The sequence below is a fragment of the Crocodylus siamensis genome, chromosome 5, assembly GCF_052110815.1.
Source record: "Crocodylus siamensis isolate JL-2025a chromosome 5, ASM5211081v1, whole genome shotgun sequence".
In the NCBI taxonomy this organism is placed as follows: domain Eukaryota; kingdom Metazoa; phylum Chordata; order Crocodylia; family Crocodylidae; genus Crocodylus; species Crocodylus siamensis.
In genome coordinates this window covers 39,696,558-39,723,490 of record NC_143399.1, presented here as the reverse complement: position 1 = coordinate 39,723,490, position 26,933 = coordinate 39,696,558, and the positions used below count along the sequence as shown (strand labels likewise).

At 47.5% G+C, this 26,933-nt stretch overlaps 4 protein-coding genes and 6 non-coding genes across 10 annotated transcripts; 6 read left to right on the top strand and 4 right to left on the bottom strand.

The window, feature by feature from the left end:
- Positions 1-1,332: 1,332 nt before the first annotated feature.
- On the bottom strand, positions 1,333-1,974 carry LOC149863909 (histone H2B 5). The gene has a single exon (XM_090048167.1). It carries the CDS (start codon positions 1,960-1,962, stop codon positions 1,582-1,584), a length of 381 nt encoding a protein of 126 aa, XP_089904293.1. The 5' UTR covers positions 1,963-1,974; the 3' UTR covers positions 1,333-1,581.
- A 338-nt stretch (positions 1,975-2,312) lies between these two features.
- On the top strand, positions 2,313-2,975 carry LOC149863908 (histone H2A type 2-C-like). Its single transcript, XM_090047805.1, has one exon. It carries the CDS (start codon positions 2,343-2,345, stop codon positions 2,730-2,732), a length of 390 nt encoding a protein of 129 aa, XP_089903931.1. The 5' UTR covers positions 2,313-2,342; the 3' UTR covers positions 2,733-2,975.
- Positions 2,976-4,843: 1,868 nt separating this feature from the next.
- LOC149863907 (histone H3) lies at positions 4,844-5,307 on the top strand. The gene has a single exon (XM_090048273.1). It carries the CDS (start codon positions 4,860-4,862, stop codon positions 5,268-5,270), a length of 411 nt encoding a protein of 136 aa, XP_089904399.1. The 5' UTR covers positions 4,844-4,859; the 3' UTR covers positions 5,271-5,307.
- A 671-nt stretch (positions 5,308-5,978) lies between these two features.
- Positions 5,979-6,049, top strand: TRNAG-GCC (transfer RNA glycine (anticodon GCC)). Its single transcript has one exon. It is a non-coding gene; the product is annotated as a tRNA-Gly (tRNA).
- A 2,278-nt stretch (positions 6,050-8,327) lies between these two features.
- TRNAN-GUU (transfer RNA asparagine (anticodon GUU)) lies at positions 8,328-8,401 on the bottom strand. The gene has a single exon. It is a non-coding gene; the product is annotated as a tRNA-Asn (tRNA).
- A 429-nt stretch (positions 8,402-8,830) lies between these two features.
- Positions 8,831-8,912, bottom strand: TRNAS-GCU (transfer RNA serine (anticodon GCU)). Its single transcript has one exon. It is a non-coding gene; the product is annotated as a tRNA-Ser (tRNA).
- Positions 8,913-9,021: 109 nt separating this feature from the next.
- TRNAA-CGC (transfer RNA alanine (anticodon CGC)) lies at positions 9,022-9,093 on the top strand. The gene has a single exon. It is a non-coding gene; the product is annotated as a tRNA-Ala (tRNA).
- Positions 9,094-19,073: 9,980 nt separating this feature from the next.
- TRNAG-UCC (transfer RNA glycine (anticodon UCC)) lies at positions 19,074-19,145 on the top strand. The gene has a single exon. It is a non-coding gene; the product is annotated as a tRNA-Gly (tRNA).
- A 248-nt stretch (positions 19,146-19,393) lies between these two features.
- TRNAM-CAU (transfer RNA methionine (anticodon CAU)) lies at positions 19,394-19,465 on the top strand. The gene has a single exon. It is a non-coding gene; the product is annotated as a tRNA-Met (tRNA).
- A 3,369-nt stretch (positions 19,466-22,834) lies between these two features.
- On the bottom strand, positions 22,835-23,417 carry LOC149863900 (histone H4). Its single transcript, XM_090049987.1, has one exon. The coding sequence runs from the start codon at positions 23,319-23,321 to the stop codon at positions 23,010-23,012; it is 312 nt and encodes a 103-aa protein (XP_089906113.1). The 5' UTR covers positions 23,322-23,417; the 3' UTR covers positions 22,835-23,009.
- Between the last annotated feature and the right edge of the window lie 3,516 nt (positions 23,418-26,933).

The window sequence follows — 26,933 nt, the reverse complement described above, 5'->3', positions numbered from 1 at the left end:
TGTAACAGTGGCCAGCCAAAGGAGCAGATAACTTGAAGGAACAAGACAAGACTATGCAGAGTGGAACCTCTCCTAGACTTCTTGGATTTTTCTCGCAGGAGAACTAGCGATCCCTGGGCATTTAAGAAGGTTGAACCTCTCAGACAGTGGCATAACCAGCCAAACTGATGCCTAGGGCAAACCCTATGGGACAGTGGGAAGAAGGGAGCACATAGTCCTGAGAGGAAGGGGCAGGGAGGTGCTGATTCTGAGAGGGGCAGATGGGCATGGGGTGGGGGGCATGGGTTCCAAGAAGAGGGAGTCTGGGGGAGGACAGTATGCAAACGGAAGTGGGGCCAGGAGGAGCACCATCTTTACCCACAATGGGAACTTCTAAACTGTCCCAGCTGAGCTGCTGCCACTGTGCATGTTCTGCTCACTTCAATTCTGTTGTTGTTAAAGAAACCACATCTGGAAACTATTGGCATGGCAATGCTGCAGGGGCACAGACTCAGCAGAGGTGAGAGGCAATTCTGGTGCCCCTCCTAACTTGGAGTCTGAGGCAGATGCCCCTCTTGCCCACGTCCTGCTCCAGTGAGCAAAGATGTGCTAGAGATGTGCCCAACCCCAGAGTTTATGGCTGGTTGGACCAGAGAGAAAACTCACAGGCAACAGAGAAACATCCCCCTCTTCCCTCTGAGACCCAGTCTTCCACATTGAGCAACTGACGAGCTGAACATCTCAGTCTGGCCAATCAGAAACGGCCCTTTCGTTTCAAATTAAAACATGAAGTTTTGGCGCCTACCCTCCCGAGAGCATGCGCACAAGCAGCAGTAACAGCCAGTGACTGAGACCCTGCATCCCTAAGCGCTGAAGAGACATATTAGCAACGGCTCATGGGGGAAATACCACCAGAAGTCCCGGGTCGAAGATAATGTTCATAAGCGAACAAAGTTAGTGCTGTAGAATGTAACTAGCACAACATGAACTACCCGTTTCTCCATGACCCCCAAATAGTTCCTGAATAAAATGGGGGCGCCGACTACAACCAAGAAAGAAGTTACGGACAACTTTATAAACACTAAGTGAAAAAAATCGCTGCAATCCAAAGTGGGAGAAAGAGTGAGGAGCCCTGTTTTAACTCCCTCATCACATACAAGAAAAATCCCTTTCGAGTAGCGCTTTTTACTCCACTTCTAGAAGACCAGGAGCATTTTTTTTCATTTCGGGAAAACCTAGATTTTTCTCTCTGAACTATATTTGATATTTGAATATCATTGCTTGTCTACTTTATTCTATTGTAAGAGGCAGAAGGGGGAGAAAAAAAAACTCCTATAGCTTAGAAGCAAAGCGCTCTATTTTATAAACATAAGCTTGAATAAGGCTAGTAAAACGAAGAAAAAACTCCCGTGGTCGATAAACAAGCATATATACGTGAAGGTGTTTACTTCAACCCCCACCCCACCTGTATGCGAAACTGATTTGTCCCAAAACTAGGATGTATGTAGGCAACAAAGCAGGCAACAGCTCTCTCATGGAGTAAGTGGGTGGCTCTTAAAAGAGCCTTTGGGTTGAGGTTCTGGGAAAGAAGCCAGAAGCAGGTTACTTGGAGCTGGTGTACTTGGTGACAGCCTTGGTGCCCTCCGACACGGCGTGCTTGGCCAGCTCCCCGGGCAGCAGCAGCCGCACGGCCGTCTGGATCTCCCGCGACGTGATGGTCGAGCGCTTGTTGTAGTGCGCCAGGCGGGACGCCTCGCCGGCGATGCGCTCGAAGATGTCGTTCACGAAGGAGTTCATGATGCCCATGGCCTTGGACGAGATGCCGGTGTCGGGGTGCACCTGCTTCAGCACCTTGTACACGTAGATGGAGTAGCTCTCCTTGCGGCTCTTGCGCCGCTTCTTGTCACCTTTCTTCTGGGTCTTGGTCACAGCTTTCTTGGAGCCCTTCTTGGGGGCGGGCGCGGACTTGGCGGGCTCCGGCATTGTACAGCTCACTCGCGACACAGCACAAGGCAAGTAAAGAGCGAGCGCCCCAGGCCCCTCCTTTATAGGCCGCCATGCAAATGACGTGAGCCAAACGGAGCCGTCGGATTGGCTGCTGGGGCGACGCGGGCCTCCGGCCGGGGCGGTACACATGTGCTCCAAGCCCGGCACTCCTATTGGTGAGAACGGCAAGCTGTCTTTCCATTGGTGGGGTTTAGCAGTCTCTTTCTCATTGGCCGCTGTGGGCAGCTGCGCGCTCGAGCCTATCAGAAGCCGCCGTCCTGATGCGCTCGGGTTGATAAAAGGGCGGGCGCGGCGCTGGACGTCTTATTGCAGTTTCTTCTAGCGGTAGATTCGTGAGTCGGTACAGCAGAGTCGAGATGTCTGGACGCGGCAAGCAAGGAGGCAAGGCACGGGCTAAGGCCAAGTCGCGCTCGTCCCGTGCCGGACTGCAGTTCCCGGTGGGCCGCGTGCACCGCCTGCTACGCAAGGGCAACTATGCGGAGCGAGTGGGAGCCGGCGCGCCCGTGTATATGGCGGCTGTGCTGGAGTACCTGACTGCCGAGATCCTGGAGCTGGCGGGCAACGCGGCCCGCGACAACAAGAAGACGCGCATCATCCCGCGGCACCTGCAGCTGGCCATCCGCAACGACGAGGAGCTGAACAAGCTGCTGGGCAAGGTGACGATCGCGCAGGGCGGCGTGCTGCCCAACATCCAGGCTGTGCTGCTGCCCAAGAAGACCGAAAGCCACAAGCCCAAGGGCAAGTAAAAGCATTACCTGGAAGCAAATTTTTTGCTAAACAGTCTGAACCCAAAGGCTCTTTTAAGAGCCACCCACAACTTCAAAGGAAGAGCTGGTTACTATATTTCACGGGCACACAGTCAGTTTGCTGTTGGACCGGTAGTGAGAGCATACTTTACTATTATATTCCATACTGTTGTAATGCATACTGAAATGCAACATTTATGCTAAACTGAAAACCTCCTAAGTCCCCACTGCGTATTTCGGCGGTCTTAAAAAGGCAGCACTGAAGTGCTTGAGAGTCCCTGTTCTCTTCCATGTCCTGTCAATTGTTTTATAGGGAAGAGTCCGAGGAAGCTGCTGAGGAGGTGCGTGTATGTGTGTTGATAGATTAGCCCCCACCCGGCTACAACCAAAAACCCAGCAGTGGATAGAGTCTGTGTGTACGTGTGTGTATTATATATTAATATATACACGTACTGGTGCATGCATATAGTTTATATATACCAACGCATATTACATACGTCTGGATTTGCGTATATTGTACCTACACACTGAGTTTACATATACGCGCACTGACCTTGCACACGCACATGTAATCCTAACATCTACATCCCCCCGTCTGGCCCCCCCTCGGCCTTTCCTATGCAGTCTGAGCCCGGGAGGCGTGAAGAGCCCGTGGCGGTGGGCAGGAACCAATCTCTTCCCAGCGCGGGCTTTTTCGAAATTCCCAAACGGGGTCATTGCCCCTTCTTTCTCACTCGACCAACGCGCCGCGAACTCCCCGGGCTGCTGGGAGGGACAGGGATCCTGTGGGTGTTTGAGAAGCGGGTTAATGTGAAATTCTGTTTCATATTTAAAGGGCACATTTTAAAACAGCAACATTGTCCTGAGTTTCTGCTGTTCTGGAGATGCGGAATTGTAGGTGGAACCCATCGCTCTCCATTTTTTAAATATTCTCCTGAACCCGAGTTTCTACATATTCCTCCAGGGACAAAGCTGACCCTCTTCTCTATGCTGGATCTCCTCCTTGCTCCCCTGCTCCCAACGCACTAGGAGCTCCCTCCAGGGCAGCTCCCCTTGGGCAGTGCTGCTGCAGTCCCTGTCAAATCGCCCAGCCCAGGTGCAGTCTGCCCTGGGCTCTGCAGCACTAACGGCGCTGCGATCGGTGCCCTGCAGAGCGAGGCGGCTGCCTTGTTTGCCCAGCGCGGGAGGCGTCAGCTCCGCCACCGGGGCCGTTTGCGTTACAAACCACCTGGGCCCTAACCTCAGCCCGGCTCACAGAGCCGGCGCCCTGAGCCTCTGTGGGCGGGGGGGATGAAATTTCTGGCCAATGCCCGCTTAGCGCGGGAAATTCAAACCGATCAAAGTTTTCGGTGCAGGGCTTTGTCTAGCCGGGTCTTAGAAATCTAAAAGGACGGAGATTGTACAACCTCTCTGGGTAACCTGTTCCAGTGTCTTACTACCCTCCTAGTGAGAGTTGTTCTTTGGAACCAGCCTTTTCGGTTGGATGGGTGGAAACTAGTTCAAGGAGTCAATCTTATGGCCACCCCCATGAAAAATCTTTGCAATAAGACGGTCAGTATCTCGGTGCAGGCAGTATCGGCCGCATGTTGTGGTTGTCCCTGGGAATACGGGCATCTCAAAAGCATTGCCTTAAGTCTGGTTCTCAAAGTTTTTAGACTCAAGGCACCCCTCATTAAACTACAGGCACCCCTTGGAAAATGCCAGCTCTTACTTTTCACTACGTGTTTTAACTACAGAAAAATCATAGAGCATTTCTTCTCTTGCAAAGAACTCGTGTGAATAGTTTCAAACACCACAAATGCCTGTAATACGAAATCAGCGCTGGGTTGACGGTTGTAGCCGTGTTGGCCCCAAACGTTCCCGCTCTCTAGAGCCGCGGCCCCGGCCCGGTGCAGTGGTGAAGAGCTCAACCCCAAGAGGGTTTTCCAGTGCAGGTGCATTTCTGAGGGGGAGGGGGATTATAATCTGTCCAATCACTGCTCAGCCCGGGAAATTCAAAGCCCCAACGGTTTCTCTGCAGCTCTCAGCCAATCAGAGGCTCTGCTTCCCCTATATATTGCCAGACAGGGGCCAGGAGTCATACAGTTTCTTCTGCTCCGTAGAGACGCGTATCGGTTCCAGGTGACGATGGCCCGCACCAAGCAGACCGCCCGCAAGTCTACTGGTGGCAAAGCGCCTCGCAAGCAATTGGCTACCAAGGCTGCCCGCAAGAGCGCCCCGGCTACCGGCGGTGTGAAGAAGCCGCATCGCTACCGGCCCGGCACCGTGGCGCTGCGCGAGATCCGGCGCTACCAGAAGTCTACAGAGCTGCTGATCCGCAAGCTGCCCTTCCAGCGCCTGGTGCGCGAGATCGCGCAGGATTTCAAGACCGACCTGCGCTTCCAGAGCTCGGCTGTCATGGCGCTGCAGGAGGCCAGCGAGGCCTACCTGGTGGGGCTCTTCGAGGACACCAACCTGTGTGCCATCCATGCCAAGCGCGTCACCATTATGCCCAAGGACATCCAGCTGGCGCGCCGCATCCGTGGGGAGAGGGCGTAAACCTTGAGCTGCGTTTGGGGGCTACTGGCTCCCACTTCCCAACCCCAAAGGCTCTTTTAAGAGCCACCACATGTTCACGGAAAGAGCTAGAATTCCTATATGAGCTTGAAGTAATGAAACTTAGGAAGTCACTTAACAATATTCCTTTCTTGTTAAACCCGTTCATTTGAGCTCGTGGCTACAGCTAGTTGTACAGGTAAACCCCAACATAAACTGCGCATTAATCTAGAAAAGTGATACAGTGAAGTTTGCACTAGGTTTCCTTTTGTTTTGGGGGGTGGGGATGTAGCAACAAGCGAGAGCCATAGTCTAGCGATGAGACTGAATGACTAAAGGATCAGATTGATACCCACCCGCTTTTTATGCTGGACACAGCACCTTTTTTCCACATGAAATGTAATACTGGAGCAGTATTTATTTAATACCAAAACGAAATGGAGCAGATTACTTAGTCATATTCTGAATTAAAATAGATGCGCTTGCTTACGATTCAGTGTAGAAAAATTGGAGTTTGGAGACCTTGCAAAGCAGTAAGCTAAACATAAGGAGTAGAATGGAAGTTAGTGGTGTCCCCGTGTCCGTCCCCCTCCCGACATGCGGATGAAGTCAAAGCTATCACAGCCCAGTTCGTTAGAGTCTGCGATTCCTCAAGGTAGAAAGTGCAGACTCACCCTGAACATCCTGACAGGTGGTATTGTGTCTGTGTCGGCATTGGTGGTTCAGTGGTAGAATTCTCGCCTGCCACGCGGGAGGCCCGGGTTCGATTCCCGGCCAATGCAACATGAGATTTTTGTCTTTTTCTTTCTTTCTCCTTCGAACTGCAGTGCAAACAATTCTGATTTGACTGAATTTAAATATATTTTAGAAATGTAAGGTGCGTATTTTGCATAGTACCACGAGCTTGCAACCCCCCCCCACCCAAGGCTTTCCCTCCTACTTCAGGCCTTGTTTTTTACGATTAAATTGTCCTCTTTTCACTCTGTCTTCATTCAGGATATCTCAGTGCTAATTACTACACAACTCGTCTCCTCTCTCCATCCTGCTATCCTTGCCAGAATAATAATCAGAGCAGTACAATTACTCCGTATAGATACAATTATAACAGTTAACACACTGGTTCTCAATTAGTGTTCTGAGATCCTTTCAGGGGTGGTTCCGTGTGCCACTGACAGGTCTGAGGACGTGGTTCATAAAATAAACGCATTGATTTCATATAGACAGGCAAGGTTCTTTGAGTGATGTCTTTTATTAAACCAACTGAATAAATCATTGTAGGCAGGCTTTCGGGCGCAGTCACCCTTCTCCCGGCATAGGGAGTCTGCTGATCTGTAATCTAATAAAAGATATTAGTCAAAGAACCTTGCCTGCCTAATGTCCTAAGACCAACACGGCTACAAGCAGCAACCCAGCGCTGATTTCGTATTACAGGCATTTGTGGTGTTTGTATCTATTAACACGAGTTCTTTGCGAGAGAAGAAATGCTCTATGATTTTTCTGTAGTTAAAATACGTAGTGAAAAGTAAGAGCTGGCATTTTCCAAGGGGTGCCTGTAGTTTAATGAGTGGTGCCTTGAATTTAAAAACGTTGAGAACCACTGACTTAAAACAATGCCCGTATTCCCAGGGACAACCACAACATGTGGCAGATACTGCCTGCACCGAGATACTGACCGTCTTATTGCAAAGATTTTTCATGGGGGTGGCCATAAGATTGACTCCTTGAACTAGTTTCCACCCATCCAACCGAAAAGGCTGGTTCCAAAGAACAACTCTCACTAGGAGGGTAGTAAGACACTGGAACAGGTTACCCAGAGAGGTTGTACAATCTCCGTCCTTTTAGATTTTTAAGACCCAGCTAGACAAAGTCTTGGCTGGGGTATTTAGCTGGGGCTGGGGCTGGGGCTGGGGCTGGGGCTGGTCCTCCTTTGAGCAGGGGGTTAGACTAGATGTGGCCTCCTGAGGTCCCTTCCAACCTCATTTTCTATGATCCTATGAAATCAAAGAAACAGGTTTCATAGTTTCATAGTAGCTAGGATCAGGAGGGACCCGATCAGATCATCTAGCCTGACCCTCTGCCACAGGCAGGAATGCCTGCTGGGTTCACAAGACCCCAGACAGGTGATCATCTAACATCTTTTCGAATCTGCCCAAGGTAGGAGCGAGGGCCACTTCCCTGGGAAGTTGCTTCCAGATTCTGGCCACCCGAACTGTAAAATATTGCCTTCTGATCTCTAACCTAAACCTATTCTCCATCAGCTTATTACCATTGTTCCTCGTCGCCCCAGGTGGTGCTGGGGAGAAAAGGGCTCTTCCTATTTTCTGCTGATCTCCCCTGATGATACCCACAGAAAAGAAAGGTCACCCATCACTGCCCCTGACCTATTCTGGGGAGTAGTTTAATATCGATTTATTTTTGTAAATCTGACATCTTTTATTAGACCAACGCAAATTATTGGGAAAAAGTATTCTTTGAGAGCTTTCCACTACAAATACCCTTTCAGGCTGAGGAAGCCTTTACAGTTGGTGTGTGCTCTTCCAGGAGGCAATGAGTATTTTTCATGGCTCCACAGGAGAAAGTAACATTCGGGTGTGACGGCCATTTAATACGATGCAGCAAACACAAAGGGCCGCACGATGGGGCCAGAGACCAGGAAATGTCTACAGTGCGACTGTTTTCATAATCCCTGGTTTTGACAAGTGATTTCATTCAGGTCACTTAGCTCCCCAGTGATAGCTAGGTTTATATTTAACTTATTTCCATGGAGATCGGATATGAGGTTAGTAAATTCCAAATGAAAGAGAACATGAAGCAAATGAATGGGCAGGTGCAGTCTTAGGTACCCAGGACAATTTTACTGAGCGATGTTAAAATTAAGGGAAGGGGAACTCAGAGGAGTTATGTCCCTTAGCTGCAATTGCAGGTCAGTTGTAAAATGTCATATAAATATCTTGTGGATACTCAGTCGCAGATTTGTTTAACATGTGAATAACGACAGTATGGTTTCTAAATTTATAAGAAATTCCTTTGAATTACCTTCAGGAAAAGAACTGAGGAGGTCGTCCCTGGGTGGGCTCGAACCACCAACCTTTCGGTTAACAGCCGAACGCGCTAACCGATTGCGCCACAGAGACCCCTGCTAAAACCGGCTGTACATATGTCTTAGAAGATTTTTCTAGTGTGATGACGTTTATCTCTTGAATAGTAATTTTGTATTGTAAACAGAAGACCCGTATATCTGGTATATACGGTATACTGATTGCATTGCTTAGAAATCCTGTTTCAAGCTAGGTATATGACACGTCTTCTTTTCTATGTCGTGCAAAAGTCCCAGAGGCGAGATCTTAGCTATAAAAGGATTAAACAGGTGCATCTTTCAGAAGGGCTGAAACATTCGGGTTTTTTAATATTATTTCTCCGGTGTTTTATACATCTGACTATTTCCTCAACGAGTGGTACCTGCTCTGCACCTTGAAAGTTGTTGCTCTCGATTCAGATAGCCCCGTTAAAAGGAGATTTTTTGGTGTGGCTTTAGAACTAGCTAATCAAAAAGACTACGAAACCGACGAGGATGGGATTCGAACCCACGCGTGCAGAGCACAATGGATTAGCAGTCCATCGCCTTAACCACTCGGCCACCTCGTCTGCTGCGTGAAGCGGCGGATCAGATTGTATTGAACGTCAGTCCTGCGTGAGTGACTTCTGTGTGTGCTTCAAATTTGATATGTGGACTGAGCGAAAGGTTTGCCACAACGGGGATGTAGCTCAGTGGTAGAGCGCATGCTTCGCATGTATGAGGCCCCGGGTTCAATCCCCGGCATCTCCAGTTTTTGTCCACCCTCATTCGTGGTAAAAACGCGAGATTTTTCCCAAATCCCTTTGACAACTTGAAATATATTAACCAATAGGAAATGCAGATCAGAAAGTAGCATCTGCTAATTCGGAATTATCATCCAAAGTTAACTCTTTGCTGTTGAGATAAAAACTGAAAGAATTAGAAAGGAAAGTTAGTGAAGTGCGTGGTATAATGTCTACTCCTGAACCATTTTACGGTTGGGAAAGATAAATGCTGCTAGAGGCAAAGATTTCTTAAGGTGATACCTTTTATTGGGCCAACTATGTAGTTAGGATAAAGACAAGCTTTCAATGCAAAGGTGTCAGAGCCCTTTTTTCAGGTCTGAGAAATGCACAGGCTAACTAACTACAAGTTAGAACAATTGTTCTGACTTCCAATTGCTCCCACTTTCATTTAATTGTGTTAATCAATCCCACAGCTTTAAAAAGAAGTGGAAAGTTACCACAAGTGGGAGAAGTTAGTAGAGGTGAGGAGTTGTAAATAGGTTATACAGCTAAAGTCTCCGTTTAAGTCTGTGGGTTTTGGTGTTGAGAAAAGCTTGAATTTCTGTTTCCAGGCTAATCTGGTGAAGGTATGATGAAGGACAAAAACTGCAGGTAGAGAGCTGTTTTGTGTAGGGAAAAATTTGTTTTCCCATTGATGATATTGTCTATGGTGTTTATCATTTTTTGCATGAGATGATCCTGGTATGCACCTATTATATAGTAATGTATTTTAATATTCACTAATCATATTTCCGTGAAGGCATTTGGTGCATTGGATAGGGGTTGAGATCTATCACAGGCACTGACTGGTATGTGACAGATCCCTGGATTCTATTGTTGTGGAAAGCAGGGGTGTTAATCATGGTGGTAATGGAGGTGTGTTGGTAGTAGCAAGGTTGGATTCCATTTCATATTTCCTTGGAATTTTTTTTTTTTTAAATTCATATATATAAACAACTAGGTGAGTGTGCACATATGTATATGTATGTAACAGCACCACTAACAACTTGTCATGTGACTGCTGTGGTTCACTTGACAGACCAAAAATACAACTTAACATTTAAACTATTTTAGTTGGGTTACGAAGTTTGCACCACACACCAGTGCACCCATCACCATATCCTTGAAAACACCACAGTTTAATAAAAGACTCCCTCAGTTCCCCAGTCATCTTCCTGCTTATCCAGTTCTTTCACTTGTGCTCATATTCGTCATCGTCATTGTCGTCGTCCTCACCATTGTCCTCCTCGTTCAAGATTTGCCTCTGAAAAGTCTATACCAGTCCCCTTTCTGCCATATGAGGTCTGCCATCTCTTTCCTGTCCTCCTCTTCTGTCTTCATGTAGTACCAGTACATTTCACTCGCTCCCTTTTTAATACAGTCCTCAACTGTCGAGTCTGAGTGCCTATTTATGAGAGGGTTCCTGGCCTTCCACAGGGCATACCTGAAGCAGGAGATGAACTGGTAGAAGCAGGCTGTCCAGGCCCCTTGCTGTTTAGTCAAGTGCCTGTGGAGGACTGCTTCTTGGGTCAGGGTTCTGAAACCTGCCATCACCAGGAGGAGTGCATGTTTAGTTAGTTTAACAAAAGATATTACATCTACCCAAAGAACCTTGTCTGCTTCCATACTTTCTTCCACACCCCTCTGGCATATGTGTAGTCCCAAAAGAGGTGGTTGATTGTTTCCGCCTCCTCCCAGAAGGATTGCCTCAGGCTATTGGATGGACTTCTCTGCCCTGCATTGTTTTTCTGCCAATTCAAGTGTCTGTGCTCCTTCTGCAAGTTCTTCTGAAAAAATTGCTCCCACATGGCCTGGCAGCTGTCACCAGGTAGCAAGTCCATGGGTGATTTGGTGTCTCTTCCCCTTACCACCTCGCATATCTTGTGGTGGTTCACCAGGGTCACTAGAGCCACATCATGCAGTTTGTATTTGTCTGGAAATGTTTCAGAACCCCATAGAACCATGGGGACACCATGGCCCATGGGCTCCCATTGGTCATCATGTACACCCGCCACTGTCACAGCAGCTGCCCTGCAATACTGTTTTGGATTCTGTCCCTGTTGCCAGTTTGCAAACCTGGCTCATGTACTTGACCCAGAGGAACAGTAGGGCATCTGGCATTCCTCTGCCTCCAGACCATTTCACTTTGTACAGTTTGGTCCTCCCCACTTTTTCCCATTTGGAGTTCCAAAAGAAAACACACATAGCTCTTTGGATGACTTGGTCCAAGGAAAGGAAGACTAGGCCAATGTAGCGAAGTATCAGCAGTAACATCACCTTCATGAGTGCCACAGCTGCCCCTCCCCCCTCCCCCATTGACAGGCACTGTGATTGCTATAATCCCAGTCTCTGTTTTGTCTTGGCATCTGTCTTTTCCCATGCCATCTGGCCCATCACCTCTGGATCAAACTCCACCCTGAGGACCTGTACCCCCTCGCATGGGATGGAGACCTCCAGGTCCCTGAGTTTGCTCAGGACTAGGCAGGTTCTTTTGCTTACATTGAGCTTGGCCCCTGCTGCTGCTCTTTATACCTGGGTGTGTTGTAGTGCTTTTTCCACCAAACCTTTGTCCCTGCATATGATATTGGATGCTCAGTGGGAAGGGAGCAGATTTGAAAAGATATTATTTTGAGATCTGGTGTTCTTTGAGTATGGGTTCAATAATCCTGACACTAGATCTTACTGGTCTATGACAACTAGGGTATGTCTACACAAGCATTTACTGCAGAGCAAACTTGCTATGCAGTAAACAGCTTTAGGCCGGCATCTACACATGCAGGTGTTAAAGTGCAGTAATGCGATATTTGAACTGACTTGGGAGTACAGTCAGTCCACACACAGGGACCCAAGTCAGTCTACACACAAGGTGTTATTGTGCAGTAATGCATCTACAGGTGTGTTACTGAGCAGTAAGTAATCAGACATAAATTTGCTACCTCCATGATGCAGATAGCAAATTTACACCCCAGTCAGTGTAAGTCACCATACTTACTGCACAGTACGGGAATGCCAACGTAGACATCCACCTGTACTATGCAGCAACCTAGGTTACTGTGCAGTAAATGTGCAGATATAGAGGCACCCCCAGTGTAAAGTAATAAGTGGTAGTAATATAACTAAGGCTGAGCAAGGGAAGCATTTGTCCCAAGTGGAGATTTAGAGGGTGGCCTCCCAGAGAGCCCAGGCCACAGGGATTGCTGAAGCCAGTGGGAGGAAATCTACAGCAGCAGGAGCCCTGAGTCCCTGCCAGGTCAGCTGCTACAGCCAGAGTGGCATTATACTGTACGTAGAAGCAGCAGCCACACTCTCTAAATGAGGTAAGATTTGCTTGGAGCTTCCACTCCACACAACTTTCCCACACCCAGGCCACTGAAACAGTTGGTGACACCTCTTGAGTGCAGCATTTCTTGTTGCATTGACTAGGTTAGTGCAATGTATTAACATGCCTTGTTCAAAGAAGTGGCCTATATCCCCTGTGGATTGTCCTTGCTGCGTAATGGAAGTGTTTAAATTGGTGCAATATGTGTTCCATTATTCCCCTCAAAGTAAGGGACCCGGGTTTCCCTGTGTGCTAGGGATGTTTACTGGGTATGTGGAGGCAAGCTAGGAGCTCATCTAATGCCCCATACCAGAGCCAAGGAACCTGCCCCAATCCTGGCTGATCCCTACCCTGAGGCAAGTTGAGCTGAGTTGTAAGCCCCTCATCCCTAATGGCAGATAGCAGCTGCAGCACTGGCCCTCCCCAGGGGGACCCACCACGCACAGCAGCAGCAGCAGCACATTCTTGGGGGTAGGGGCCTGATTGCAAGCAGTCTGGGATAAAGAAGGGAGGTGAGGTGACCCTTTCAGGGTGGAGGGCTGTGATTTTATAGGCAGCACCCTAGGGTGGGTCCCCACCTCTCACAAATCCCTACTTCCACGTAGCCTTGGCCTGGAGGCTTCAGCACATAGTGCAGGTGGGGGCAAGAGATGGGGAGGCAGAAAGCTTCCTTCTCCTACTTGCTTCAGAGCTGTGCATAAGGGCTCATCTGGCTCTTAACCCATGAGCTTCCAGGTTGAATGGGCAGCTGGCAGCCACCGCTTACCCATGACAATGGCATGTGTGTGTACAAAGGCAGGAACAAAGAGGACCTCCCATTAGTAAAGGGAGGTGCCTGCCAGCAGAGCAGAGAGGGCTTCAAAGTGGGCAGTGGTGCTGTGGGCACCACAGAGTGAGCCCGACTTGGAGGAACTGGTAGTGCAGAAGCCAGTGCTCTCTTCCCCATACCAGTGGGCAGGGAATGCAGCCCACCAGATGGGAGCCCCATCTGCTGGGCAGTGATGGGAGAGAGCTAGGCAAGACACTGGGCTGTGGAGCACAATGGTTCAGGAGCATTTGGGCAGGGCAGGGTGCTGGTGAGAGCCCTCATAGTGGTGTGTGGGAGCACCAGTGCTTGTGTTTGACAGCTCAGGGGGTCCCCAAAAATTAAGTTTGCCCAGGCCACCTTTTTACCCTAAACCTGACAGCATCAGCCCCCTAAAGCCTAGGCAGGGTCTGCTTCAGTTTTCTTGCTTACTCAGGTGTATGACATCTGGGACAAGTCTGGTTAAATGGGCAAATTTTGGCCTTCAGGGTGTGTCTGCCAGTAAGGGTTACCTGCTAGCAGAGTCCTTAAGAATACAGTGGTAAAACAATATACTCACAGCAGGACTTAAGTACACTCATTATAACATTTTCCCCCTTCTTAACATCTCCTAATTACTTCCTGCCCCAGTGATGATGATGGTGATGATGAAGTGAGTGTCACCACACTCTGTGTTGGAAGCATAAGGGCTAGAAAGCCAGTAACAGGTAGAATGGCCAGTGTCCATAAGACCTTGGGTGCCCAAAAGAAGGGCCATAAGGGCATTTGTACATGATGTGGTTGGCTATCTCTGTTGCCCCCAGGATTCCTTTTACCAGAGACCCCCAAGGATTGACATGGCCCCTTGTCCGACTTGGTGTCAAGTGAACTTTATTAGTAATCGCTAGGCTTATTACAAGCTTATTATCCTGGTAATACAACCTGGCAAGCGGTTCCTTCAGGCATTACAACAGTGACCTTCAGTGGTACCGGCCTCAGATCCCCTTCTGGTGTGTAGGATGTTAGTTTCTGGATTCCTCATTGCTCGAACAAGAATCCCAAGGCTACTCCTGGCTCCCCAGGGTGGCAACACAAAACATACACTCTCTCTTTGTTTGTCCACTACTTTTGTAAATTTCTTATCTCAAACTGTCCAATCCTCAAGTTTCTTACCGCATCTTTTTAGATAAGGAACTCCAATCCTATTCTGTTTTTGGTTTCCTTTCCTTTTAGGGAAACTACTGTACCTGGTTAGACCATTGCACCAATCATAGCACTCACTTTTCTCAGTTCCTTATACAGCGCTCTGTAGAATTTAATTGCTTAGTTCTGGGAAGGCCTAAAGTTATGCTAAAAGCCTGAGAATAACTCAGTTTGCCTGTTGCAATCTGAGCTTGAGCACCACAGCTGCAGCCAGTGTCATTGGAGAGGCCCCAAGAGTGCGTGCCTGCTTTAAACCGCCTGACATGCATTCTGAGACAGTTAAGAGCAGTCCAGGCCCTGCAAGGCAGCTGCCATCCAGAGAGGCAGAAACTGGTACTGGGGATGAAGTTCTTTAGTTGCAGTTCTTGTGTAGCATATTTCCTGCTCACTGATGGGAGGTCTGTGCTATAGGTGATAGGCAGGGTTCACTTGACACCAAGTGGTGTTTCATTTTAATCACAGAAAAATGGGATTTGGGGTTACTTTTTAAATCTGAAAACTGGGATTTTTTTTTTTAATCAGAAAAACCAGGATCCCTGGTGATAGGCCATCTGGAGTTTCAATGAGCTTATTAGCCTGATTGGAGAACGGGTTCTGAGATTTCAGGCAGCCTTTGGTTTTCTGGCTTGCAGCTACTACACTGGAGTTCAAAGAATGGTCTGGATCTTGGGCTTTGAAGCCTCGGGCCAGAGTAGCAACTTGTCTCCAGATATCAGCGGGGCGGATACCTGAAAGGACTGGTAAGCAGCCAACTGGGGTTGGCATAAGGCGTCTGATATGGAACCCACTAACTTACTGTGCATGCTTTGTCCCTATGCTGGTGCACAGTGCTCAGCAGGAGCATACACAAGTGCCAAAGTAGAGGTGCCAAGTGTATGGAAACTTACACCCCAAGTGGTGCCAGCAAGGTGATGGAGAAGAGCTCCTTGGCTGTTAACCTTACTCAGGACCCCCTCCAGATCTTAAAAAAGTAACAAGGTAATAAAGTTCAACTGTCTGGTTGCTAATCTTGACTTCTATTTCTTTCTTTGCTTGGTTGTCATTTTGGTGGAAGGTTGCTGCCACTGTTTTAGCAATGCTGAGCTGGAGACGTCATTTATAGTAATAGTCATTTGTAGTCAGCATGTTCATGTCTGATGTCAAAGTGGATTCAATGGCTTGCCATTGCTTGTTTGATTTGGTGAGAGCCAGATCATCAGCATAGCAGTACTTGTTGGACTGGGTGTCAGGCGGGTCAACAATGTACGCATTGAAGACCAATGGAGAAAGTCCCAAGCCTTGTGGGATGCTGTGAAGAGGGAGAAGAGAGAGATGGAAAGAAGCAGCGTTCCTGATTCTCCTGGGTGCGAGCGGCCCCTGGAGGCAGCGTACGGCAGGCGCCACAGAACTTCTGGAACAACCTGATGCTCTGAATTGGCAGAGAGCATCCGCTGGAAAGTATTTCCAACCCCAGAGAGAAGCAGAGAAGGTTGCCTCATGGACAAACAGCAAAACAGTTCCCAGACGAGGAGCAGCTGACATTGTCCACAATGCCAGGGGGTCAGCTTGAAAGGCAGGGTGCTGGAGAAGTGCCTATTCTGGGATACAGCCACCATCAGAGCACCTGTTGATGACTGTTGCTGGATATACAGCGGTGCTTCATCTATAAGATCGGGGGAAACCTGGGCAGTGATCGATCAGGTGAGAGGCCCAAGCGATGGGACATCACCCTCTTCCAAAGTATCATGGTCTGCTCCAGAGGGAGAGACTGGCAGCACAGACAGAATGGGCTATCAAGAGTCTACACACATTTGGAACAACATGGGTCAAGAGGCATCAGTGTCAGGGAGCACTAGGGCTGAAGATGACACCCTAGGGGGACATGAGAAGGTGGGCCAAGAGACTGCTGCTGATGACTGTGTGCCCCTAAGTAACACCAAACCAGCACAGTGTCCAGACATGGAAATGGAAGAGAGCAGCGCATTGCCACTGGTCCCAGTAGTCTCTGGAGAAGTGGAAGCCTGGATGCGGCCTTCATGAGCATTTTGCTCCCAGGACATCACCCTACCTGTAAAACGGACAATGCAGGAACCCTGGACCACATCAGAGAAAGGATAACGTAGGGCAAAGACTATGACTTGGAAAATGGGTAGGTGCCAATGACATCGTGCCCGCCCACAATGCCATGGATATTGACCCCATCTCCAAGTTTTGGTCAAGGACAGCCCTTAATTAGTAATGGTAAGTGTCTCTCTACCTCCATGAGTGTGTGATGGCAAGGGGTGTTTGGTACCTGATGATCTTGTGGGAAGGTATGAAGGTATAAAGAGACACCTGGGCTCACATGCCACTTTTCTCCCACCTGCCACTTCTGCCAATTAGCAGACCCTGGGCGCATCACATATGGTTATTTTTAGGCACTATGTTGCCATAGCAACACGCTATAACAGGGGAGCACATCACTGCGGTAACATAGCTGAGGTGTCACGATTTTGCCCACAGATGCTACAGTGGCATAGTATCACATGTAGACTCACCCCCTAAGTAGCATAAAATACTAAGAGAGGTAGATGGAAAGAGGTACCCCATGCGGTATTTTATTATGCCCCCCCCCAAAAAAAAACACAGTGCAGACCACTCTCAGTCATCTCCAGAGTACAAATTAGTACCCTCACCACGTTTCCCTGTCCCCAACACTTCCAAACCATCTACTGACTGCAGGCTAAAAATATCTCCCTGTTTCATCTATTCATGCAGCTGACACACCAGTGCACAGGAGGACACAGCAGCAAAGGAGAGATGCAGGACTCAGGATGACATGCTGAAAGCTCTGGTCATGGCTGCTGATTCTAAGGCATCAAGAAATACATGAGCAGAATGAAATGTGGAAATGTGATTTTGAATCCCTTAAGGCTGACTTTTGGTTGTAAGCCAGAGAATACTTTCAGGTGGCTAAAAGCTCTGTAGCAGAGTATAATGAACACGTGTCAGGAGAGAGACTTTATGAAAGGGATCTTCAACAGCTTGGGAGTCAATTTTAGTGCCCCAAGGTGTTCAAGACTTGCTTGTACCATGACCCACACTCCCACTGGAATCACAGGCATCCCCTACTTTATCAGCCCTAAAGTGGAGGCCATGAGCTCCAGGCATAAGAGAAGGGCATAAAATTGCTATTACCTACTGGGCCCTGGGCACGGGAACCAACATCTTGCAGTAACAGCAATAGGAACCCAGGAGTCCATGGATCCCACTGCTGGGTTTCCTACTGATTAGCAATCCAGTCAGTGGCCTGCTGGCAGAGCAACCATAGCCACAAAAAGTAATAATGGCCTGGGAGACAGCAGTGGCTTCTGCTCACGTAGTTTGAGTGCACTACACTGGAGCACCAGGAGGTCTCAAAGATCCGTGTTGGAGGCTGGGCTATGATGCTTGCCAGTTCCTTGTGTACCCTGGGGTGCAGATTGTCAGGGCCAGCTGACTTGAAGGTGTCCAGCCTCTCAAGGTGTTCCTTCACGAGGTCAGCATTAATGGAGGGCAAGGTATCTCCCTCACCCAGGCCTCCCTGTCCCGTAGTGGGCATGGGTATCCCATGAGACTGATGAAAGACCAATGCAAAGTACCCAAGACTGATGCAAAGTACCCAAACAGATGTACAGTACCTATGCATGGCTTGTTTATGTGGCTTGACTTTCCATGTATTAAATGAATAAAGTTTGACAAGTTTTCTCTTGACAATGTGACTGTGTCTCTATAAAGCTTCCTAGTATGCTCCCTGGGGGATATGATGGTGCAGCCTCCACTTCTTTACAGGCAGGGAAATGGTGATCTGGGGTGAGGGCAGGGCCAGACACAGGCATGGGTGAATCGGGTGGCCACCCAGGGCTCCAACAGAAAGGGAACCTGAAAATGGTAATTTTTTTCCGTTGTCCGATTATCATTATCATCTCTGGCAAAGGCAGGCCTAGGGCTGCCAAAAGTCTAGGTACAGTGCTGGGTAGGGGAAGGCGAGTGAAGCCCCCATGTCAGGACCCAATGGCAGGGTGGCAACTGCTGGGAAGGGGGTGTCTGAAAATACTGCTAGTGTTTGTCAGTATTGGGAAACAACCAGACTGGCCTCTGGGCTCAGTCTGGCTCTGGGTAAACCCCCATTTCCATCCCCCAGAGAGGGGCTTCAGGGACCCTGTGTGGGGGATCACTCCATCCACTCTGCTACTGTGACACAGGAAATGAGGCAAGATGGACCTATGGTCTCACACAGTAAATGACCTTTCTTATATTCCAAGAATATAGAGCCAACTGAGACCACCTGCCAGAAGTGAGGGGGCAGGCAACTGCAAAAGACATTCCCTTTATACTACAGATTATCGTACTGACTGCTAATACTACTGGCAGTTTTTCACCTTAGGGGCAAACCTAGACTGCATAGTAGAGTCAATGTAATGCTTTAACATCCTACAGGATCCAGTCCCTGTCACATCCGTATCATAGCATGTCATATTTGTAATTACTTTACTTCCAGGCAAGGACTGCTTTAGCAATACACAACTATGCACCAGTGTGGGTACTGTGTTCGGGGTCTTCCTTCTTGTCAAACTTTTTCATGCTACATTATGTGCAGTAATCAACTTCAAGACCCTGATTTCTAAGGCAGTTAAAAGACAGGGAAAGATTTCTTTTCAATGCGTTGGTGGTATAGTGGTGAGCATAGCTGCCTTCCAAGCAGTTGACCCGGGTTCGATTCCCGGCCAACGCAGCTCTCTTTTTGTAATATTTATTTTTAATCTGTGTATAGAATCTGGATCCCTAATTTCAATCTGTATTTTCTAATGTCATTAAATATTTATGTTAGATTTCTATATTGTATGCTATATTATATTTTTGGAAATTAAAGATAGTCCAGTGCTCCTCTGAGAAAGGGGGAAATTGTAACACTTTCTCGGATTGTAGAGGGCAGCTAAATTAGTAAGACTTAGGCATCTGTATGAAAAACCCAGAAGTCGGAGCAGAGTGGCGCAGCGGAAGCGTGCTGGGCCCATAACCCAGAGGTCGATGGATCGAAACCATCCTCTGCTAGTTGCCGTTTTTCTTTTCTCCATTCTGCCTCGTAAAATATTAAATAGCTTCCTGCTTGTCTTCTCCATGCAGAATGCATCAGAATAACGCGTTTATACACCCGTTCGTACATTATAAAGTACGAACAATTTATGATTTTCTATTACTTTATTCAGCACTGCCAGGAGCTTTACATCCCGTGTTGGGGCTGCCCCTCCAAGACTATTCTCCTGAGGCGGTTTAGCTGTGGATGAGAACCGGCGCGGGGCTTGGAGGGGTTGAGGCGAATAAAAATGTCAATGTTCCTCTCAGTTATGACGCATTGATAGAAATACAGAACTGAAGAGTTTCTTAATCGAAGTGATTACTTTCGACATGTCAAGTTCTCAAATTGTAGGTGCGGGCCAATCAATTTCACCCCGGATAGGCTTTTGTTAGGGGGAGAGGGGGAGAAGCCTATAGCTACATGGCTGTGATCTTTGCATCCAGGAAACTGGGTTGGTGGCACCTTATAAACAACACCCCCCACAAAAACTTTCATATTAAAGAAGGAAATAATTCAGATGGGTTATATAAAAAAGACGTCTAAGATGTTTCTCAAACAAAGAGAAACAAATCTGTATAGGAGATGTCTTTCTAAATGCCATTGCTTATCCCTAAAATGGCCACAAGCGTTTGTTTCAGACCAAAAGGCGCCAAGTCTACTGCATTTGAAAGTGAAGGACTGGTTAGTGATTGGTGGAGAAGCGACGCTCTGCGCCTCATTGATGACTACAGAGGCGCTTCGCAGCCGGAGGACTGCAGAGCTCCCGCCGGCTGCAAGTTCAGGTCTTTTTTCGGTCAGAGCCGACGGCATGCAGGGCATCACCAAGCCGGCCTCCGCCACCGGGGCGTGACGTGCATCTCGGGGCTCATCTACGAGGAGACCCGCGGGGTGCTGAAGGTCTTCCTGGAGTACGACTGAGGTGGACGTGGTCTGTTCCTTGAGAGGCCAGGGCCGCACTCTGCACGGGTGGTTAAGCCTTCTGGAGGAAACCTAGAATAGCTGTTGAACCCGAAAGCTTTGTCGGGACCACCCACAATGCACAGAAAGACCTGGGCTTGCTCTATTATACCCAGATTCTGGTGTTGGTTGCATGGAGTATAAATGTAATGCCTAGCAGCTTCATCCCCCTGTTCTTACTTACGGTAGTGCATCGCTTGCAGCTACAAGCTATTTTTAGTGTGTGCTTCTGAGTTTCACAAATGTCTACATGATAGCCAGCCTATTTGGTTTAAATACTTTCAGAACTGCAAAACGTGATTGCTCAAAATTCACTCTATCGAGAGGAAACTGGAAAGGGGAGATGGATATGCAAGCTTTAGAGACTTTTCGATATGCAGCAGCCACCGTATCTGAGCAGGATGAAATAATTTCTGTTTAGGAATTTTTTGGGGGGGGGGGTTCGATATAAAATCTTGTCGCGGGGAAACAAGGTGCCGCTCTAGATCTAGATATCGAAGTACCCCGATTCTACGTCTGGGTCAGCTGCCTTCCACGTTAAATGGTTTCGTTGATTTTTTTTCTCTCTTCAAAATCCATCCTCTTGTAGCATTTTGGCGCCAAGCAGCGCTTCATTTCCTGCATCCATCTTGCAGGCTAGCCTACGAATGATTGGAAACGGCTTTGAATAGAGATTTTTTCTTTAATGAGAAACGATTAGAGAAAATAATACTTAGGAAAGCTATTTGATCTTTATCCTCTGCTGAAAGACGCAGAGTCATAGGCGCTGATGTAGGATCCTGCAGTTCAGCAAGAGCTCCTGTTAGCAGAAACCACTGCAGGATTTTCTCCATCCCTTCCCTCCCCCACTTGTGACTGAGAAATGAAAGATTGTGTTTATTTTCTGCAGCTCCGTAATAGTTGTACCAAAGAGGGATTTTACTCGTCTTGTTCGGTGGGTCCGATGGGCTGGGAGCACCCCGTCCAGTAGGTACCTGGTTTCAACTTCTCTTCCATATAATTTTACCAGAAAATAAATGTTCATAAAACATCTTCAAGCTGGCATTTCTCCCCTGAAGAAGTTTGTTTTGTTTTTCTGGGGGGGAGGGGGTCAGTGGGTTGGTTGCTTGCTTGAAGATTAGCTCGGGGTTTGTAACAAAAGTTTTTCCCCCCTCCCTCAGCGGAGATGATGGCGACTCTGCGATTATTTCCGTGACTGCAGCGGGGGGAGGGAGGGATCTGCCGCCCAAAGCCTTTTCGCGCCGTTGCTTAACAAAGGCGGCTAAAAAGCGCTTCACTTCCGCCCCGATCTCCCTGGAAATCATACCCCTGACTTCAGACATGCCCGCCTCGTGCTACCTGCAAGATGGCTCTGGTTTAAGGATAGCGTAAGAATATGAATGTAGCACCTCCTAAAGCTGGCGTCTTAGACAAAACCTGGGACTTCCCCGAAGTCTTAAGAAAACCGGGGAATAAGTCCTCTAGCTGAAAGAAACGTGTCTTTTTATTAACCCAAGCACAACCCGCGCACTAGACGCCCCCCCGCTTGGCTGATGGAACACAAATTCAGTATATTTTAAAAAGCAAATCCTTAAGTATAGACACCTTCATAAGAACACAAGAATTGTCATTTCCTGGGTCAGACCACAGATCCATGCTGCCCAGCACCCTGGGTCATAGTGGGAAAAAGCGCATGCAGACAGGGAAGGTGAACTGGGTATGATCCGGATTCCCCCGTTCCTCTCACTTGCAACCACCAGCAAGGTCTAGGATGTGCTGGTTCAAAGGCTACACCTTCACTCTGGCTATTGATACCCCTTTCCCCCAAGAATTTAGCTTGCACAGCATCTGATGGCAGCGAGCTCTACATTTTAGTTACAGCCCGCATAAGGTCTTTTCTGTTGGTTTTAAACTACCTACTGCTGGTGACACTGGGCATAACCCTGGGTAACTCAGAGGGATGGAAGACCAGGAGTGTCGAGGAAGTCCTTCTGCTCCAGGCTCAGATGAGCCAAAGCCCCCCCTTGCCCAACCTTTGCAACCCTTTCTCTCTGGCGCCTGCAACTCTCCTGTCCTTCTGGAAAGCAGGCGAGCTAAAACTGTTACCAGTGACCCCAGTTGTGTGCAGAAAACAGGCTCACCTGCTTTCCTATAAAATGATCACTATGTTACAAGCGGGTACAGAAGCCTAACGAAAGACTTCGCAGAAGAAAGGGGAATTAAACAGACCTATAGGCAGAGCCAGAGCGCTTCTAGAAGCCCATTTTGCAGGGCTTGGTCTCCCGCTCGCCCCTCACGGATACTACTCGGTGCTTTAGGGAAAAGTACGGGAAATCACAAACTAGTCGACTTGTATTTTAGTGGCTGAAAAATACGAACGCGATATTTAGAATTAAACACAGTATATCTAAAGCATATTTTAAGTCATTATTAGTATAGAAATATCAAAACTAAAGCAAATAAGGCAATTGCCACTACTGGGCGCTTCCCTCCCGAGCAAGCCCAGCTCTTTCCGTGCAGCAGTGGGTGGCCCTTAAAAGGGCCTTTGGGTTCAACAGCTGTTCTAGCTTTCTTTCACGAGCCTTAACCGCCGAAGCCGTAGAGGGTGCGGCCCTGGCGCTTCAGGGCGTAGACCACGTCCATGGCGGTCACCGTCTTCCTCTTGGCGTGCTCCGTGTAGGTGACAGCGTCGCGGATAACGTTCTCCAGGAAGACCTTCAGCACCCCGCGGGTCTCCTCGTAGATGAGCCCGGAGATGCGCTTCACGCCCCCGCGGCGCGCCAGGCGGCGGATGGCGGGCTTAGTGATCCCCTGAATGTTGTCGCGCAGCACTTTCCGGTGCCGCTTAGCGCCTCCTTTCCCTAGGCCCTTACCGCCCTTTCCGCGTCCAGACATCTTCAGTCAGCTTCTCCGACCTCCGCGACAAAAAATACTGCTATAGCCGCGGCAGCAGGTTTATATAGGGTGCGGGGTGCGGACTAGAAGGGGAACTGCGAGGTGAAAAGGCGCGAATCCCTCCCTTTTTCCCCGCCCTTATCATAGCCGTTGCTCTCTCCAGCCAATCATACACCGAGAATTGCACATCGACCAATCAGACGCGAGCGGTTACTTTAAATGGAGCGTTTGGCGCCAGATTTCATCCCGAGCATGCGTTGAAGAAACTTGCTGATTGTTTTAGGATCAAGAGCTTCATCTCAGGATTGTGAATGGAAGGTACTTTTCAGTGCCCTACATGTATAGGAATGTTTTCTGTTCTGTTGCTTCTATATCTCTTGCTTCTTCCACCACTGCTTCTCTGAAATGTTTTGGTAGCAATTTGCTATCCTTTTCCTCCTCTTATGAAGCCTGCACTTAACTGACAACATGTCTATGCTTAACTATGAGGTTTTTCTAAACCCCATGTGTTGATTACCCATGGGCTAGCTTAGAGAAGGGCCTGGTTACCTGGTTTCCTGGTTACCTTACCTGTAACCTGGAAACAGAGCATTTTATTGGGTGAAGAGAGCATAGAACCCTGTCATAATTAACTTATTTAACTAAGGCATAGGAGTGCCTTCTCTCTTTCTTCCACTTGTGACTTCAGTGGGACTTACCCAGCTTTATGCATACACCTATCTGGACTACAATCTGCAAAGTGAGTTCAAAAGTCATGTGCCTAGAACTCAATCACAAACTATAAATGTCCAAAGCTGCAAGCCTGCAACTGTATACATAGTATTTAGATATGTAATGGGAGATAAGATTATGCCTATAGTGTGCCCAACTAGTATATAGTGACTGACAATAAAATGCCTCTCCAAACCAGTTTGTGTTAGAATTCACTGTCATGACCGAGGAAACCAGGCAGCGACTTCTGTGTTCCAAAACCAGGCTTTCCCTGCTCCTTTCATCTCAGGGCCTGGCGCTAGTGATCCCTACACTTTTCCAAATATGTGGATAAGATTTGAAAATGGGTGCAAATGTCAGCCAATAATTTGATACAAGTTCAGCAGCAGAAAGGAGAAAGCACAGTGGCATAGCAAGGAGAAGGCAAGGCCTCTTGCCCCTCTGCTAGCAGTGTGGAGAAACCAGATAGATACACTAACACCTAGTGCTAACAAAGAACAACGGCTTTAAACAGGTGTGGGTCCCAGCTCTAGAGGGATAAGTGCTAGTTTCAGCAACTGGGAACTGCCTACCTCCTCTAGGAAGTGCTGTCATTTACCAGATTTTATTTTTTTTAAAGGAATCCAAAATTCCAATTCAAACTACTGAACTAGACAGGAGGTCTGCCATGTTAGTCTGAAGTCAGGCAGAAGGTAGGACAAGGTGGGATATGGTACATTATTAAGTTCAGAGAAGTATGAGCTGTTGTAAGCAACAACCTACTTTACTGAATGCTGAAACAGGACACTGAGGCAGCTGGGCAACAGAGGTGAATGCTGGGTATATAGAGAATTTAGCAGCTAACTTGTAATTCTGAAATCAGTTGTATCAGGGGCAGGAGTTAAATGTTCTATGGTGTGCAAGTGTGTGCCCAATTCAACAATAGTTCCTGAGTGACTAGCATCCAGAGGTAAAACTTCTTCCAAGCAGAATCATATAGGAATTATTGTTCTACCATGACTGATCTCAGGCATTAGGACGACTGGCATTCTTCAGTCCCACCCCTGGATTTCTTTGGCATCTTAGCCCTTGGAAAGCCCATGTTGCAACACATCTGAAATTCTCATGGTTTGGACCCCAGGGTGCTATGCAGTCCTCTAAGAGTGCTGAAGGATGCCACACAATATTAACTCTACATGCATCTACACCTGATATGCAAGATAAACCCAGGAGTTTTGAATCTTGACTATCAAAAATATTTCTAACCCGTTATGTTATTTCTGAATTATTTGCAAAATAAAATTTGCTGTATTATTTTTTGGTAATCAAAAAAGAGTGAAAACTAAAACCTGGCATTTTCCACAAGGTGCCTTAAATCTAATCAGGGATGCCTTGAGTTTAAAAAGGTTGAAAGCCAGTGGCTTAGACAGTAGTATATCCCCAGTTCACTGTGGTGAAAAACTGAAGAGTTGTGTATGTAAATTTTCAGATAAATGCCTTCTTTCCCTGGTGTTCTGGAACCAACAGTATCTACACAAAAGCATTAGACTGAAAAGAAAGGATCTCCTGGGTTCCTACTATCTCAGGCAACATCAAGACTTTTTTTCATCAACTGACCCAGCCCTATCTTAAAAACAAGCAGGTTGCTTGTATTACCAAAAATCCCCAGTACCATTCAGTCTTTAGAGAGCCAAGACTACAGCCTGTTTATAATCCTGACTCTTTTTTGCAAATTTAAATACAGAATTAAGGGTGAGTTGCAGAGGTGCAATAAATTAGCAGGACACCTAGGGCAGCTGGAATGCATAGGGAGGCAGCAGTGACTTATGTATGGTGGTTGCCATCCTGCCAGTGCAAATGTGTGGCTGCAGCAGCTGCTGTTATTTTTTCATCTCCTCCCCCAAGTCAGTACACAAGGCTGCTGCCCCAGATGCTCCACTATACAGTAGATACACTACTGGACAGTTAGTTTCCCTAATAACAACCCTTTTTACACACCAAATCGGAATACAATACACTTCCCAATGAACCTCCATTCCTTCTTAGCAGGTGAGGTATTATTAACGCCCAGGTCAATTAAAGAGGTAAAAGACACCTCTATAGCCCCACCTTTTTATTGATTACACCTAGAAAGCAAAAGAATGAGTACTTTTCTTGATGTCTATCCAGCTACCTGCAACAGCACAATATAAATACAAACCTATACTAACTAGGGGATATACAGGGGGAGGAGGATCGCATGCAAGATGGCAGTAGGTTGTCTTGAATGTACTGAGTTCTCCTCACCCCCACTTGTTTACATCCAATATTTATATGTGGCTTACTTTAATAAGTATTCTCTAATTGGCGTTATTCACATTTCTTTGTTTCACTGAGACTTTGGGATCTGGATTGTTTTGTTTTGTTTTGTTTTGGGGGCGTTCTGTGGACTTGGAATACAACAATTGGCTGGGGTCTGCATCCTTGTAAAAAGTAGAGTTCCAGAACAGAGGACTTATTTCTTTTCCTCAATATCTGGGAATGTTACTTACTACATTTTTTTTTTTTTTTACTTTGCTAACCAAGTTAGTTGTAAAGGTTCACATCAAACTAAGCTTTGGTCCTGCTTTTTGGAGCCTGTCATCAAAAGACAAAGCATCAGTTATTTTCAGCGGTTACAAAGCACTTTCCACAAAGCAGTTATTCATACTTGGCTAACCTAATATTAGTGACCTTGATAAACGAATTCTTATTCTGCTTTCCCAGGCTCCTGCTTATGACTTCAATAAGAGCGTATTAGTCATAACTTAGGCTTTCGCTAGGTCTGCAGTCTGCGTCGGCCTATGTGGTTTGTCACAAACCATGTCTGCAAGCCTACACTTGCTCCCATTTTCTCTGTTGAGAAGCCATTCAGAACCTCACTCTTCAGATAGGAATTAACAT